General features: G+C 40.3%; 1 protein-coding gene across 1 annotated transcript; it reads left to right on the forward strand.

Annotated features, from left to right (window-relative positions):
• Positions 1 to 9124: 9124 nt before the first annotated feature.
• foxn4 (forkhead box N4) lies at positions 9125 to 16699 on the forward strand. Its single transcript, XM_031308743.2, has 10 exons — positions 9125 to 9975; positions 10657 to 10757; positions 13107 to 13273; positions 13917 to 14032; positions 14121 to 14231; positions 14425 to 14552; positions 14672 to 14768; positions 14860 to 15067; positions 15182 to 15574; positions 15672 to 16699. The coding sequence occupies exons 2-10, from the start codon at positions 10678 to 10680 to the stop codon at positions 15920 to 15922; spliced, it is 1551 nt and encodes a 516-aa protein (XP_031164603.1). The 5' UTR covers positions 9125 to 9975; positions 10657 to 10677; the 3' UTR covers positions 15923 to 16699.
• Positions 16700 to 17051: the final 352 nt, after the last annotated feature.

A 17051-nucleotide genomic window follows, 5' to 3' on the forward strand; every position in this document is an offset into this window, starting at 1 on the left:
AAAGTGCACTGGGTTGTAATTGTAGATATAATTGAGCAATTGACGGCCCAATGAAATGCACAGCGGAAAGAATGATTATGTAATGAATCCACTAAGCCATTGTCAGATCAGGTGAATTGCCTTGTTACCTCAGAGCACAACCAATAGTATTTTAATTAAGAGATGGTCCCTCATCTTGGTCTAGAGTGTCAGTGTTGCCTGAGACAGAGTGACCTCATCTGTGTGAGAAGTAGAGGTAGCTTTAGATGCGGGGACGACGACAGGTAACAGTAAAGTTTAACAGGATTCTGTCTGATTGTCTCGTGTTAGTAATATTTCCACTTAAGCTGACTAGGGCCCTGTTTAAAAAAACAACTTAAAGCAATAGTTCACAACATTTTGGGAAATATGAATATTTACTTTCTGGTGGAAAATTTGACGAGAAGAAAGATACTACTCTCATATCTGACAGTGGTCCATCTTCTCATCTAACTCTCTGCCAAAGAGCGTATTTAGGAAAAAACAACTTTTTTTTGAGGTGATGATCAGTAGCCCAAAGACTTACAATGGGACAGATCATTCTAGCCTTTAGATGCCTTTAGAAAACACCATTCAAAGAACATAAATTCACACTGAACTGTCAAGCTTTCTGTGCCAACTTTGAAACTCTTTGACAGCACCTGATATGATAACTGGATAAATAAAAACTACAGCGAGTACTTTGAAATGCAACAAATTACAACACAAAAGAAAACTCAAACCTGCATTTCTGAAGTTGTATTGTTCTGCTGTCAGATGCAGAATTTAAATGAGGATCCAAACTGTGAAAAAAAAATCTCTCCAGAGAAGTTAGACAAGAATAGCGTGTCCTCCTGTGTCTGCTTGCATGGAGACAATCAGTGTACCTGTAAACATTGGATTGTTGACAGTTGGCAAAAATCCAGCTTCTATAATAATAATAATGACATCACATTTACTGTCCTCTCCCCTGGTTTGTCTAGTAGCTCATTCATCCAGTGTGCAGTAGTATTAGTGTTGGTGCTGCTGCTGCGTGGAGGCCTGTGTGCACATATGTTTCTCCACATCATCCTGACCCAGGCTCAGGGAACTGTGCCAGGTGCTAAATCATTTATGCCGTGGGAGGTGGAGGGACAGGGGGATCTTACTCAGTGCTTACCTGGGTATCTACTGCTCTACTGAGTGTAACATAACGATACAGAAACAAGATCCAAACCACACCAATCCAACCATCCCCCTAAGCTCCATTACATCACTACCAACAGCATAAATGCCACCAATCTCCTTCTCCCTGCTGGCACAGTCTAGCTCTGGTTACTGATCTTTGATTAGATGGATACATTGTGCTAATCAGGGGAGCACCGTTGTTTTGAGCGGCAGTCTAAGCTGCCAGTGCTTAGTGCTTCTGTACAATGCTACTCTGATGGCCAAATACAATTACCTCATTTTCTGCTTGGGTGTAAACAATTATCAACTAACTAACTAACATCTTTAATTCAAATTCATTCAAAAGCATTCAAATTCTAAGTCTATAATTCTTGTTTGTTTGTTTTTCAACTCAACTCTCTTTATAAGAGTTGACGATGAAGAAGTGACAGGAAATGAAGGGAAAGAGAGATGGGAAATGACGTTGAATGAAGTTTGTGGTGATTTGTGGTCAGAACCTTAAACCCATAGGCCACCAGTGCGCCCCTTAAAGGGGAACTACGCCCATTTTCAAAAATCATACGTTAATCCTAGTATGGTGTTAGACAGTCCAGAAATATTATATGTCATCAAGTATAAAGTCTGGAACTGCTGCATAGACAAGGAAAGGAAAAGAGGTTCACACTGGCCGCAAGCAAATATTCTTGTCGCTTTAATGGCGTGAGTTTGCTGCGGGATCATATTGGGATCATTTTTGTTTAATCACGTTACTCGCGCTATTCACGTTACTCAAGCTGGTGTAGAGCTGAAGGCACCAACGTTTCTTTCCGTCATCAATATGGCCAAAATAACCGTGATGCTCTGAACCAGTTGTGAAAGTCTCAGTTACATTGGAAAATCAAACAGTGTCATGTCTGGATTAATCATCCGGGAGGGAAAAAAGCGTGGTGAATTTCACTGCCCTCTCCAGGAAGTAGACAGTACGACTGCTGCTTGATTTGTTATTGCAATAAACAGATAAAAGGTATGCCGAAATAACAAAATCATAATGCCAATTGGTATAAGTTCTGAATTTATGCTTTTCTTATCCTTAAAACGACAAGCAAACAACTTTAAAAATGCTTATTTTCCTAAAATAAACCAAGTTTGCCGTGATTTAGTCTGGATTAATGGAAGTACATTTCCAGGATAAAGCCTGCCACGGATGAGAGGCTTTTCCCCTCACCTTCTGCTCTCTGTGTGTTGCCTTTCTCACAATCCCTTCGTTACGGGAAACATCAACAAACTTCAAGTTACACACTGAAAATGGCAACTTTTAAAGAAAGAATGGATCATGCAACAAGGCTGGCCTGCATGGTTCTTTCGGTGAATAATTGTAAAGATTTACAAAGATTTACTCTAGAACGTATCTTTTTCTTGCATGTGGTGGTGAGCGTAGGAGACATGTGGCAAGTCATCTGCAGAGTCGGATCTGCAGAGTCGTGTGAAAGGGATTGACCATCTGATGGTGGAACTGAAGGTCTTCAGTTGTTCTTCACATCACCCAGTCTATATTAAAACCAGTTTAGCAGACATTTGGTAATAAACCAAATGGCAATCCATTAAATAGAAGTGAAGACATAAAAAGCGGAAAGGTCAACGTCATGGTGGCGCTAGAGGAAAAGTCAGGGGATCACCAAAGTCAGTGGGATTTATCCTCTGGGAACCATGTATATACAGTATGTACAGTAGTTGTTGGACCAGTCTGGACCAAAGTGGTTACCCGACCAACATTGCCCTCCTGAGACACCTAAAAATTAAGCTGGGACAATAGTACAAAAGGAGCGAAATCTGCTGACTCACTCACTCGCTGAAAGTGCTGAGCCTAGACTTTGTTTTCATATCTACTAACAATAAGACATAAATGGATACACCACTGTTATATTAAATTGGAGGATTTGGTACATTATTTCTTGAGAAGCTTTCTTTTGTGTACAAAAATGGCCATGCTTTTAAATAGCTACGTCTTGTAGAGAGAGACTGGGTGGGAGTAAAAATGTGTTTACTTCTGTTACCTTGCAACCACCATTACAAAACATACACCCTCCAAACACAGGTGTCCATTTTCTCTACTCTGGTGACCTTAATGTGAGGAAAGATCAGGTTTCCTTTAATTTATGGATTGCTTAATGTTTAGAAAGCTTTCAGTCAATTGTCTGTGATGGGTGTTCAACACATTTGAATTAATCACTCTCCACTCCAGAAAAGTTGTCAAGGTTACTACCTCTGCCGTCGCCCCACCTCTCCCCCTGGCCCAGCAGCCCAGCAATGCTTGTCCAATCTTAACAAGCTTTGTGCTACCCACTGGGTTCTGATTCAGCACGAGACTCAGCAAATCCAATTACACAGGAGTCAGAGAGGTTGATTTTCCCATTATAGATTCCATGCTGAGAATGAGAGCTGATGATAACACTCACATCACACCACTACTGCCCCCTCTCTCTTCTCTCCTTCTCATTTTGTCTCCATTTCACTGTTTCCCTCCCTTTATATGTCCCTCTCTTCCTATCTAATTCCTCTCTTCCCAAATACCTTCTTTCTTCCCCTGTCCCTTTCTTTGCATCTCTCCTTCTTTCATAGTGCATTATTCTAATTTTTCGGAGCAGCGTAACGAGGCCTGGACCCCATCATCATTTCAGTCCCAAAATGCTGGTGTCAGTAAGGTTACTTCATATCCCACATTAGACATTCGTTATTATATACATTATTTCTGTTTTGCTTAAGAGACAAGAAGGATATACAACATCATTATGTCCTTCTTGTGATTAGGATTTTGTATTCTGTCTCATTTTTATGCATTGTACCTTATAAATGCATTGCACTGGATTTGAACATTTTCTTTACCCAATACCCGCACACCCACCAGGAATAAAACATTTGTCAGCTCGGATAACCTCTGAAAGTAATAATAACTAAATGCACAGTAATTCAGTCAGCTTGACTTTAGGGGTGTCTGAGTGCCATCCTATAATGGGACACCATGTGCCTGCTGTGACATGTAAAAAAGTTACTGAAAGCTCTTTTGAAAATGAGGCTCTTTTCCACTCAATTGGATGTGGAAAAAGAAGTGGACTTTTGCTCCATCTTTACCCTTTAGGACACTGAAAAGGACTGACCTCGCCTCAGACCAGAGGCTTTAGCGTTGACACAGGTCACTCAAAGGTCAACACCATTGACCTCTTTAAACCTTGAAGATACATTTTTCTGTGATCCTGCAGGACAATAGGATTGACAAGTCCGGCAGTCTGTCCGGAGAAGTCGCCTACCTTTAGGAAAGAGAAGGCTATATTGGACCTGCAGGGGCATTTTTGCTTAAACCAATACTGCAATATAGACCAATACTCTGAAAACTCATGCTTTTTAAGTCTGGCAGTGGATAAACAAATACTTATATCTTTTACTTAAGTAAGATTTTCAATAAGATACTGTGAAAACACTCCAAACCAAAGTAAAAACCATGCGTCTAAAATATTACTGAATAATTACTTAATAAAAGTAAATAAAAATGTGTAGCAAAACATAGTAACAAAGTATCAAAAGTATCCATAATGCACACAAATGGCCTCTGTTAATGTTCCTATTATAAATTATGTTTATAATTATTGGACAGAATAATCTATGACAATGCATCATATTTTATAAACTGATCATACCTTTTGTATTAAAAATCTTAATCTGTATACAGTAGTATCTTGTAACTACAGCTGTCACTTAAATGTGCTGGAATAAAAAGTAAATTTAGCTTTGAGTTGCAGTGAACAAGAAGTATGAAGTAGCATGAAATGGAAATACTCAATTAAAATACAAGTACTATAAATTTTCACTGAAGTAAACTACTTGAGTAAATGTACTTTTTTGTAAAATGCCAGCACAGTGAAGTCTGATAATACAATGATAAGTCACTAGGGCTATGTTCACACTGCAAGTCTTGCCCTTAGTGCATTTTGCCCATATAGTTATAGTTATAGTTGTTTGGCTGTTCACATTATTTTTTAAATTCATATTCCAGTGTAAACTGGTCACCGTGGTGGGTCGGGATGTGAATGGCTTTACTGAAACCGATTTCATCCAAAAATGTTAGGATGTCAAGGGCTACTTTTAAACACATCTGTCAGCATCTCTCCACAAAACTCTTGTGGCAAGACACTCAGTGCATGCGGCCCATCTCCCTGAGAAAGTGTGCAGAAATTGGGTTGTATTGACTGGCAACAAGGCCGGGTAAGTGTGTGAGTGAGTGTTGTAAAACTTGCTTGAATTCTGCTATGACTGTTAAGACCGAGGTCGCATTGTAAAAAATCTGATCTGTGATTCGTGCTATTCACAGATTTGAGTCACATATGAGCAAAAAAAAGGTCATATTTGGGCAGCTTTTTTCTACATGTGTGAACATAGCCTAAGTAGCATGTTCAGCTCATTCTCTTCAAAAATTAATGATGCCTGAGTTCCATTTAGCTGCTTCAGTTTTAGCGTCCAGGTATTGAGTAGCAATGCAATAACATGAGTGTAAACTGCATTGAATTAAGTGCATTTAGTGGACATCTGATTTCACCAAGTAAAACTAAACCTGTCTACATGGCTAAACACTGCTAGGGATTGATACAGTGTTGAGCTGAGAGGATTTACCTGCTCAGTTTCAAACTTCTTCTTGTATAAAGATGTGAAGGGTACACATAAGTGAGCATATGATTCAATATTAAATGAACGCCTTAATGCTGATGTTGTGACATTTAATCATTGTTTTGTTGTTTCTTGCCTCTGTAAAGGTGTAAGTATACTGAAACCTGTTGTAAGTCGTCTCCGACTGACTGATGCTGAAGCTTCACGGAGAAAACAAAGTCTTTGGCAGGTCACTGATGCTGTGCCTTGGCTAAGCATGGCTGACAGCAGCTTCCTCTGTGTGGCCAAAGGGTCACTCTGGGTGACATGTTGTTCTGGGGGGACACTGTGTCTCTGCTTGCAGAGGAGATTAGAGGGAGCAAGATGACCTCGTTCTCAGAGAGGCTGATGTGTTTTGAGTAAATACTTGATGCAAGACAAAAACACAGGGTATACACACACAGGCCAACCCTCAGGCAGTGATCCCAATGTTTCCCCATTACTCCTGAACAGGCATGAGTGAGAAGGGCTGTCACTGTGTGTTCCTGAGCTGCAGAGTACTGGTGCTCTCTCCTGAATGCATCACACACAGGAGGCCAGAACAGGAGAGGAACAGGTTGCCCACTAATGACAGGGTTGGCGGTTCAATCCCCAGCTCCTCCTAGCCACATGTTAAAGTGTCCTTGGGCAAGACACTGAGCCCCACCTTGCATGGTAGCTCACTTTAGATGTGCTATTTATTATCAAGTGAACAGGGACAGAATAATAAAATCACCTGACAATAAAAGAATCACAATAGTTTTCAGAAGCTCATAATGTTGCTTTTCTATTGCATAACAAATTATGTAATGCAGTGAGGGGAAAACACAAGAACACTTCACTGGCAAAGAGAAACAGTCCAGTAGCTCCTCATGACTGACAATTTGCTCGCCAACATCTGAAACTGCAGCTGCCGAAATGACCACTGACCTGACACAACACCTCTAGGACTTTTTTCTCATTTAAGGCTTAAACAAGCAAACAGCTATCTATTCTATTGATTTTTGTAAGGTGTTTCTGTTATTGTGTCCCACCAGCTGTGCACGCCTGCAGTAAATGTCAGCATGGTGATAATATTATCAGGACATATATTAATGGGCAGATAGTATTATTTTAGAGCTATAACTACTAAGGCTGCACTTGGTCAATAAGATAGTTAAGATAGTTACAGTAGGATAATTGTGACCACAGTCATTCTTTGTTTTCTTGTGTTTTCATGACTGAACTTAATGACAATGCAATTGAAGATGAAAAGTGTAAATCACAATCACAAAGATAGCTACACAACTGAGTCATATTGAGATGGAAATGAATTAGCAGTAAGTGTCAGTTTAAACATACAGTAGGTCTGGCAATTACCATTTGTATAGGTGAGTATGTGAGGCAACATAACTTAACATGATTTACAGAGGTCAGACAGAGTCCAGACAGTTGCTGCCTGAACTAAGTGGTGCATCAGTTGCAAAACACTGCAGGATTATGTAATGTGGTGGAGTTAAGAATGACCCAATCTTATTCTGTGCATTTACAGGGGTCACAATGCAATAAACGTACACCAGACTGTTGCTTCACAACACTACAAACAACAAAAATGGCCATAAAGTTTAATGGAAATCCACTAAAATCTCACAAAAAACAGTTAACATAAATTTGGTTTTGATTGTAGTGCTGCTATATTGTATTTCCAAAAGGGCTGCATTGATCAATCTTCCAAGTAGTTTCTCCATTAATCTCAATTAATTATTCATCCTTGATCCATAAAACAGTAAAAAAAATAAATAAAGGCCATTAGGTTTTCCTAAAGCCCGAGTTCATGTAAAACCAACACTCCTAAATGTAAAGATATTCAGTTTACTATCACATAACACAACACAACACAAAAAAAACCAGCAAATCCTCACAAATGAGATGCTCCGACTTGGGAATGTTTTGCTTTATTACTTAAAACAATGCTGAAATTATAATCAGAATAGTTGCAGATTATCTCACTGTCAATCGACTAATTGTGTGAGCTGTAGTAAGATTTTTCTTTTTTGTCCAACCCTTGCATCTGGCACTAACAAACTGTTAAAGGACACTTTGGCTGATTGGCATTTATATAAAATGGTCATCCTGCTACTCAAATTATATCATCATCATCATCATCATCATTATCATCATCATCATCACCACCTATTGACCTACAGTACCTCACAGAGTATGAGAACACTCACCGTGTTTCCAGATCCTAACCCTGCGGGCTTTAGGACCTCTAGGATCTGCTCTCTGAGGATGGTCTTGTTTTTTTGTCCGTTACGTTCATGCATGTAATCATTGATTGTGCCTATTGTGACAGGCCGATTTACCATCTGTAGGGTCCCATGGGGCTGATACTGCTGCTGTCACTGCAGTCTCCCTACAGACTTTAAGGAATTCCCCTTTAATTTCCGGCTGCAAATTTTAATCTCCAAGTCTGCTATATTAAAAGACCATATACCTGCTTGTGTTATCTCAGATATATGTTTTCAATCTAAGTCCAGGAAGATTTCTGTCTTTCTATCAAATCATAAAACAGTTTAAAGTGAAATGTTTAATTTGGAAGACAACAAAAAAGTAATTGCGTGCACATCCCACCTTCTGGCAGGTGCAGGACAATGAGAAATACTAAAGTGAAAAAATTGTAATGTCCGCAACACTGCTTTAAGCTCCCATATAATTTGGAAGAAAACCCATTAAATTTCTAGTTAATTAAACAATGGAAAAAAAAAATTTACTTTCATTTTTGTTGGGGACCCCTGGGGTCCCAAACCCATGAATGCCAGCGATCAGTTACTAATGTATTTTATTCAGAAATGGTGGAAAGCATAGCCTAATTAAACAAATACTAATGCAGAGAGCTACTCTTCAACACCAAGTTAAGAATAAAACCTCTAGACTTCAGACATGGGGAAAAAGTCACTTAGACTATAAAATTCCTTGATATAGGCAAAGGGATACTTATATTGTGTGTGTGTCTTATTGTGTAAAACAAATGATTCTCCATTTTGCATACAACTCAGAGAAATACCTATTTATAATGAAAATCGGCAGTTGGGAGTGTTTTGTTTCTTTTCCTACACTTCAGCTCAAGTGCTGACAGAGTACATTTTTATTTTCTGGATTGGTAGTGTACTGAAATGCGTTATCAACCCAAGTACTACAAGTACTACAAGTACAACTAGTGAAGTGGACCTGTTCTGTAGACGAGTGTATGCCTTTGCCGCCTCCTGCTGCAGCCCCGCCGGCCCCCTGCCCTCCCTACGCGCCTCCCCGGCTCTGTTTCCCACTGCTGAGAGGAGCAGGACGCGGCCACAGCGGCGGGAAGCAAATTATCTACAAGCACTTCCCTTAAAAAAAGTTCACACTCACATACAAAGATGCCACCACAAGTAGCGACTCACATCGTCTTAGACCTGATCGAGGGAGCTTACTGGGAATAACCTGACAGGAGAAATGGATATTTCATGTTAATTCTTTCATTACACGTTTGTTTAATTTTTAATGTTGCTTTTAATGCGCTTAGGCTGGTTCAACTGTTACATTTTTTTGTTGTTGCGGTAAATAACCTCACCATGATTTGGGCCTGAACTTGTAGCTATTTTGTGTTTTATTAAGACGCACCTGCGTGTCACTGGAAGAACAAACGCCCAGGACGGTGTAAGGCAGACAGAAGAACTTACTATATATATATACATATATATAATCGTATCTCTTTAATAATCATCTAATAAGAGGACTACAATGTCTGGATGGAGTATGACCTTATTTTAAATGCAACAAACGTGTTGGATGCAGTGTGAAGAGCGCACCACGACCGCACTGTGACACAAAGTCCCCACCAAAACGGAGAGAAAAATAAAATCTCGACATCGCTACTTCTACACTTGCTAAGGGAAGTGTGGATGTTATCGGGACTGTTAACAGGCACTGCATTAAGAGCAGCTGTCAAACTCATGGGATCCTCCTGCCCCCTGGGCGACTGGGAGCTCTGTTGAAGTCTCCACTGCGCATGTCAGAGCGCTGGACAGCTCCAGAGAGGGAAATTTAAAAACGGTTTTTGGAGAATCAAGTGCAACACAGTGAAATACAGTACAGGGGCTCGCGACCAGCTGACACATTCTTCAATATCATCCAAAACAGGTGATTGTTTCATTATTTCTCTCTTTCAGCACCATAGTCTTTGTGGGATTGTTGGTTTTTATGAGAATATTGACATTTTGATGATTTTGAGACTTGAACTATAATTTTTCTGTAGGCAGGCTAAATGCCATTTAAACCTGAGCTAATGTGATCAAACTGTTATGTAAACATTTGAACTGCTTGGTTATTGAAAGCAAGCTATATTATTCTTTGTATATTTTATTCAGTTCAATTAGTGAGACTATGGGGAACCAAAAGCTTTCAAACTGTAAAATGGGCTTCAGCTACAACAAAGGCACACTGGTGCCAAATTTAAAAATTCTATGTCTTCATCTTCATCTTCATCTTCGTCCACTTATCCGGTATCAGGTCGCGGGGGTAGCAGCTCCAGCAAAAAAACTAAAAATTCTTGTGTGCTATTATTATTTTGAATTTGTTTATACTTGTGTTAAATGTTCATTTAACTTTAATTTGAGTTTAAAATGTTTGCTTTTTGTTGAGCAATATTATATTTTCAGATATAGCACATGCTGTTCCACCATATTTATTTACTGAAGAAGGCACCATTTGAAGTAATATGATTAATATTGTGATCATTTTGTACATAGATTGTTTATCTAAGTTTGTATACTCACTGGGGGGATAACCTAAAGTGTGTTCATTTTATTTATTACATTGCAGTGGTATCACATATCCCAGGAAATGATAGAAGGTGGAATAACATCCAGGATGTCAGGAATAATTGAGAATGCTGGGCATCATCCGTCTCCACAGGACTACAGGTAAGACTTGTGATTTAAATTCTGTTCAGTTATATCAGGACTCTAGTTACAGAATTTTCTAGCACTAAACAACATATTATTTTTTTCTTGCATATTGTCAAACTCAGGCTCAAATCTGTGACGCCTCAATAGATAAAAGGCATATTTGTTATTAATCAAACCCTTTAAGGTGTTTCCCAAATGGTCATGGAACAAACTGTCCAAACCCACTGTGTTTAATCTAAAGGTAGATGGACAGCTCTTTTTGTGCATGGGGGGTTTCATGAAAAAGGAGAGAGAGGAAAAAAAAATCCTGAAGAATGAATGATTTTCAGTCTGAATGGATCTGTCAGAAACCATCAGCTCTGTTTACACTCCCGCTGTCGGCACACGGAGAGCCTGAGCCTCTTGGCCTGCCGGCTCAGGGGGAGACGGGCGCTCTGGGTCACCAGTATGCACAAGTGGCTCCCAATTAGAAAAGGAGGGAGAAAGAGAGGGAGGTAGGGAGGAGGAGGTGCAATATTTTGTGTTGTTAAACCTCTGGGAAGGCTTGGATGATACATGGAGACACCAGCTCAACATGTTTTGCATCAGTGAACAATTTCTATGCTGCTGGTAGGGAGAGAGGAGAGGAGGTGGGAATGTCCCCCATATATCATCTATATGTTTCTATCAGTTTGTATTGGGCTTTTAAAATGGGAAATTGCAAGCTTGAGTAGATTCGTCAAACAAAAGTGTAAAAGACCAGCTATAGTAAATATTGTACATAGTTTTGATTTGAGTGTATGCACACCTACTTTTCTCTTCAGTCTCATCAGTCACAGACTCCCAGATTATTTTTATGCTTGAACATTATTTTTTTCATTTTGTCCGAAGTGAAAGAAAACTCTCAGCAGCAAGGCAGAGAATAAGAAAACAGAATGAAAGTCAGTCTCACAAATGGTACACTAAATTTCAATGCTCCAGCTGGGATAGTGTAACACTTCGCAGGGTGTTAAACTTCACAATGCCACCTGCTGCAAAAGGATGATCACTCTAAATCATTTACTGGCACATGCAAGGAGTTTGAGGACGTGTGCGGCTGATTCCTAGCGGCAATGATGTCACTTATTCAGACGGCAGACACAGAGCCCTGACCTCAAACTACACTTGCACCCCCTCTGGCCCAAGGCTCCGTTGATTTCCCCATTTAGGGAGGATGGGGCAGGGGGGGGGGGGTGATGGTGTTGGTTGGAGATAGAGGCTGGAAAGGGACAGGGAAGCAGATGGCATCCTATTTGTCCCTCCTATGTGAGGGCTGTCATTCCAACAGATTAATGCAAGGGCTGTGTAAAGAAAAGAAACGACAGAGACAATCAAGGAAGGGTCTGGGGAAGACAATAGAGCCACGTGCCACTGGGCAGATTTGTCGTTTGGGACACAATAGGTGATCATTTTTCAATAGACAAGGCCAACTGTTTCAGGCAACATGTGCTGCAGTCCCATGTTTCAAACGATCTCATGCGTTGTTTACTTATGATTCAGCCAATGGTGTAAGGCCAGACCATGGTCACCTGACACAGGGTTGATTTTTTTATTAGGAGATTTGGTGTGTGTAAACGGGGGGGGGGCGGGGGGGGGGACTCTTACACTGTCCACAGACCCTAACTGAATAGTATGTGTTGTCATAGCGACCCCAATTACTAAACCCTTGCACAGTAAGTGTGTGTGTGCAGAGAAGACTGGAGAGGATTCAAGAGGATTCCTCTCTTTTCTTTTCTTTCTCTTCAAGGCTCACCACATAAAAGAAGTAATGACTGAAAGCTGATTGGTACTGGCAGTTTACTGGTTAAACAGCAATCCTATATTTAATCCACTTTATAGCAAATAGAACATTTATAAAATTATGAGTTGAAAAAATTTAGTAAAACATCAAATACTACACAAATTGAATTGCTATTTTGCATTTATTTTATTTATCAAATTTATTTTTATCATCATCAAAAAAGCAAAGTATTAACCATGAGAAAAACAAAGATCAGTGTGCCACTCCTAGAAAATGAAAAACAATCTCAACAGATAATCAATTCTGAATGGAAAGCTTGTTTAACTCCCTCATTGTTGATTAAAACTGTCACTGCTAAATAACCCTTGTAGTTAATCTACTTATGGTAAATCCTGGATGGCATGGCTAATACACGGCTTTGCTGAGCAGCTTTCATCTCTGTTTGCCCATAGTCAGACTCATTACAGTGGTTTTGACTTTGAAGGACAAATTGTTCTATCAAGTGTTTAGATTTAAATTCCACTTGCGGTCTGTGTGTGTCTGAGCTTACAGCCGTGTTAACCCCCCCACCCTCTAACCTCCCCCTTCCTCCTTCTCTCTTGAAGGCTTCTGACCACGGACCCCTCCCAGCTGAGGGAGGAGGACCTCCCTGGGGACCTGCAGTCCCTGTCATGGCTCACCTCTGTGGATGTGCCCCGACTACAGCAGATGGCTGATAGCCGAGGCCACAGTAACGGGCCCTCCCAGGGCAGCTTGTTGGAGCAACAGACAGGTGAGGTGAAGGGAGGGGACAGTGCAACATTCAAAAACCACATCATCTCTCTGATTGGATAAATCAGGACTGCTGGATTCTTTTGGATTTCTGGCCTCTGCAGATATAAGCACAACTTTATAACAAAAGATAAAGACTAATGATAATACAATAATGCTGTTTTTGCTATTGGGAATTGTTCTTCACTAAAACCATATGCATTTAAACTCAAAAATGTATCCAGATAGCTAGTTTTAGTTGGTGCTGAAGTTTAAGGTATATGAAAAATCAAAGTGCAAACAATTATACTTGAAAAAACTCACCAATCCCTTACGTTTCCAAACATAATGAACTTACAAGACAATCCACAGACCTTAGTTTGAAAACATTAACATTTTAATTGCGAAACACTTCTCCTTTACTGTGGAGAAGACTTTAAACTTTAACTCTGTAAATGGTTATAACTTCTAAGTACAAGTGTATTATATTGTTATAATATAATAATTAAGCCCCATTCTACTGTTTGCTACAGGTAACATCTTCAAACTGGAAATCAAACCATTAAGTCTCTGGAATCAATAGAAAGCACTTCAGGTGTGGGGGGGGGGCAAGTTTTTTGGTGAACTTTCCTTTCTAATAACAGTCTTGCTGCTCCTTCTCACAGCTCAGCTGAGCAACATGACTGCGATGACAGCGGGTCAAGGCTCCATGCTCCACCTCCAGAGCAACATGCAGCACAGCCCTCTGGGAATCAGCATCATCAACACCCACAGCGGAAGTGTGAGTTTTAACAGCATTGCAAGAAAAAATGTATACGTTTTATGTTAAATAGGGTTGATTGACAAATATCCCTGTATCTGCTTCACAGATGTCTCCATTCTCCATGAATGGGTTGCCCTCTCCGGGATACCAGTGCCCTACCTCAGTCTACCAGCCCACACCCCAGCATGTGTACTCTATAACCCAAACTGGACAACAGGTACCAAACTAATAAAGCTAATAAAGTACTGTACTCATATTTTTTGGTGCTGATTTGTTGGTTTCCTTTTGCTTCTTGTGTGGATTGCTTACATGACCTCTGTAGTTAATGCTACTTGATAAAAGCTAAATTGGTCACAATGGATAAATGCAAATGATAACGTTCCTCATTATTTTCTCTCTTTTTCTCATAGTGTTCAACTGGTGGGCTTTATAGCAATGTCTCTTTCAACAACCAAAGTCTATTCACACAACCTCGTCTGGCTCCACAAGAGCAGGAGCTGCAGCCCAAGTCTTTCCCCAAGCCAATCTACTCCTACAGGTCAGACCTCTTTTATGTAGCTAAAATGTACTAATATTCAATAAATCTTATGAATTATCTTTAATGTATGTCACCTTCTCTGCTTTGACCTACATTCAATAAAGATTTTTTTTTTCCAGCTGTTTGATTGCCATGGCTCTGAAGAACAGCAAAACTGGCAGCCTCCCTGTCAGTGAGATCTATAGCTTTATGAAGGAACACTTCCCTTATTTCAAGGTATGATACTATTAATATTACAGAAAATGACTAAAAAAGAAGGTACATGTAGATAAAGACTGTGACTCATACACCACCTCTCTCCCTACAGACTGCACCTGATGGATGGAAGAACTCAGTCAGACACAACCTGTCCTTAAACAAATGCTTTGAGAAAGTGGAGAACAAGACGAGCAGCTCGTCCCGTAAGGGCTGTCTGTGGGCACTGAACCCTGCCAAAATTGACAAGATGGAGGAAGAGATGCAGAAGTGGAAACGCAAGGACCTCCCAGCCATCCGCCGCAGCATGGCTAATCCTGGTTAGAAATTTATTTTGTTGAATATAAAAAGGTCTACTGCTCAAAAAGGCAACGAGTCATCAAAATTGGACGTCACAATGTAACTTTGTCTGATAATCTACGTTTTTCCTGCAGATGAGTTGGACAAATTGATCACAGACCGCCCAGAGAACTGCAGACGTAAGGCTTTAGAGCCCGGCATGACCCGTCTGCCCAGTTGTCCCACTGGCCTCCCGCTGCCTGTGCCAGCACAGATGCAGCCTCAGCCAATAGTCACACTGTCCCTGCCCTGTTTACCCATGCACCAGCACCACCAGCTTCAGGCACAGCTCCACGCTCAGGCCCGCCTGGCCCCCATGTCCCCTGCCCCGGCCCAGACACCTCCACTCCACACAGTCCCTGACCTTTCCCACAGTCCACTCACCCAGCACCACAGCAAGCTGCCGGACGATTTCTACAGTGTGCACGGTGATACCCACTCAGAAGTGGATGCACTGGACCCGAGCATCATGGACTTTGCCCTTCAAGGTAAATACATTTTTTAAATGCCATCCCTGTTTTTTGTTTGCTATATAATCCAAGGGTTGTTGCATCAGTACACTAACCTCTCTATCTATCTGCATAGGTAATCTGTGGGAGGAAATGAAGGACGACAGCTTTAACCTGGATGCTTTGGGTACCTTCAGTAACTCACCCCTCCGACTATCAGACTGTGACTTGGGAACAGCCAACCTGACTCCTGTCTCCACTGGAGCGAACCTGCAGCTGTCAGATGTGCAAGTGACGGGTCTTTACACCTCCTACAGCTCCCAGGATCACCTGTCTTCCCAGTACATGGGCACACCAGCCAACAGCAAGCCCATCGCCCTGTTATAAAACTGTCTCCGACCCGATTCATTCAGCTGTCTGTGGATATATGTGGACGTCAGCTGAAGAAGGCTTAAGTCAAAGTCTGAATTGTGGTTTCTTACAAATCACACTGCTTTCCTACAGTCAGCTGGAAACTACTTGGAGAAGGATGTTTAAAAATAATTTCACTTACAGTCCACAAGGAAACTTCTCATTAAGAACCTAAAACTGCTTATAAATAAAGAGGTGGCTGTAAGATATCTGGCTGTAAGATATATAAATATCTAGCTTTGCCAAGCAAAGACTCAAAGCTTGTATGAGTACAAAGACTCTATGTGAAGATGTCCGTGTGAGTTAGCAACCGCCAGTTTTTATACTGTTCACTCGCGTTTTAAAGCCCTACCATCCTGTAGCTCCCCGTCTCTTGTCTGTTGTATTGTGCTAGACATTATTGCTGTGATGTTTTATTTATATTTATGAAAAGGCAGCTAGAGAAGGTGATTACTCTATCAATCTTTTGCTGTATATATTTGAATGTTTCAAACTGCTATTGCCACAGAAAAGCTTTCTTTCGACTGCATTTGTCCACTTCTTTCCAAAATGCCGGTGTGCCAACACTTTGAGTAATCCAGATTTTAAACATTATTCTTTTACACAATGTGATTAACATGTCTCAAAGTCAGATGTATATTATGTTCATTAACTTGATCATAATACAAATCAAATGGGTGAATAAAGGAAGTTTGTTTTGCCAAATATATATATATCAATGACATTTATTAACAAACAGTCTTTGGTAGAATACAAGACAGGAAAGTGTTTATATACATTCAAATGAAATGTCATGGCTTATGTTTTGATCAAAGGTGAGGCAAATTAAGCCATCACTTTGGCCATTATTTTCCAACCTGAGTCTTATGAATTACTGTATAATATCGGAGATATATCAACAAAAATTAAAGAAAAGCTCAGAAGTATCACATGCAGTGTCACAGTATCTCCTATCATTCATAACATTGTCTTAGCACACAAAACTACAGCATAGATACACATAAACAGACTGAAAGTGACAATGAAAACATAGACGTCCATAATACTTATTAGAAAATACTTAATCTGTTTCTATATTTCTGCATTACAGTTCTGGTAAAAAATT

Source organism: Sander lucioperca, chromosome 2 (assembly GCF_008315115.2).
Source record: "Sander lucioperca isolate FBNREF2018 chromosome 2, SLUC_FBN_1.2, whole genome shotgun sequence".
NCBI lineage: Eukaryota > Metazoa > Chordata > Actinopteri > Perciformes > Percidae > Sander > Sander lucioperca.

Excerpts from the sequence above, each read along its gene's own strand:
- foxn4 (XM_031308743.2), top strand. The coding sequence starts at position 10,678 with ATGATAGAAGGTGGAATAACATCCAGGATGTCAGGAATAATTGAGAAT. Across the intron at positions 14,033-14,120 it reads TCAACACCCACAGCGGAAGT|ATGTCTCCATTCTCCATGAA; the intron begins GTGAGTTTTAAC and ends TCTGCTTCACAG. Across the intron at positions 14,769-14,859 it reads AACACTTCCCTTATTTCAAG|ACTGCACCTGATGGATGGAA; the intron begins GTATGATACTAT and ends CTCTCCCTACAG.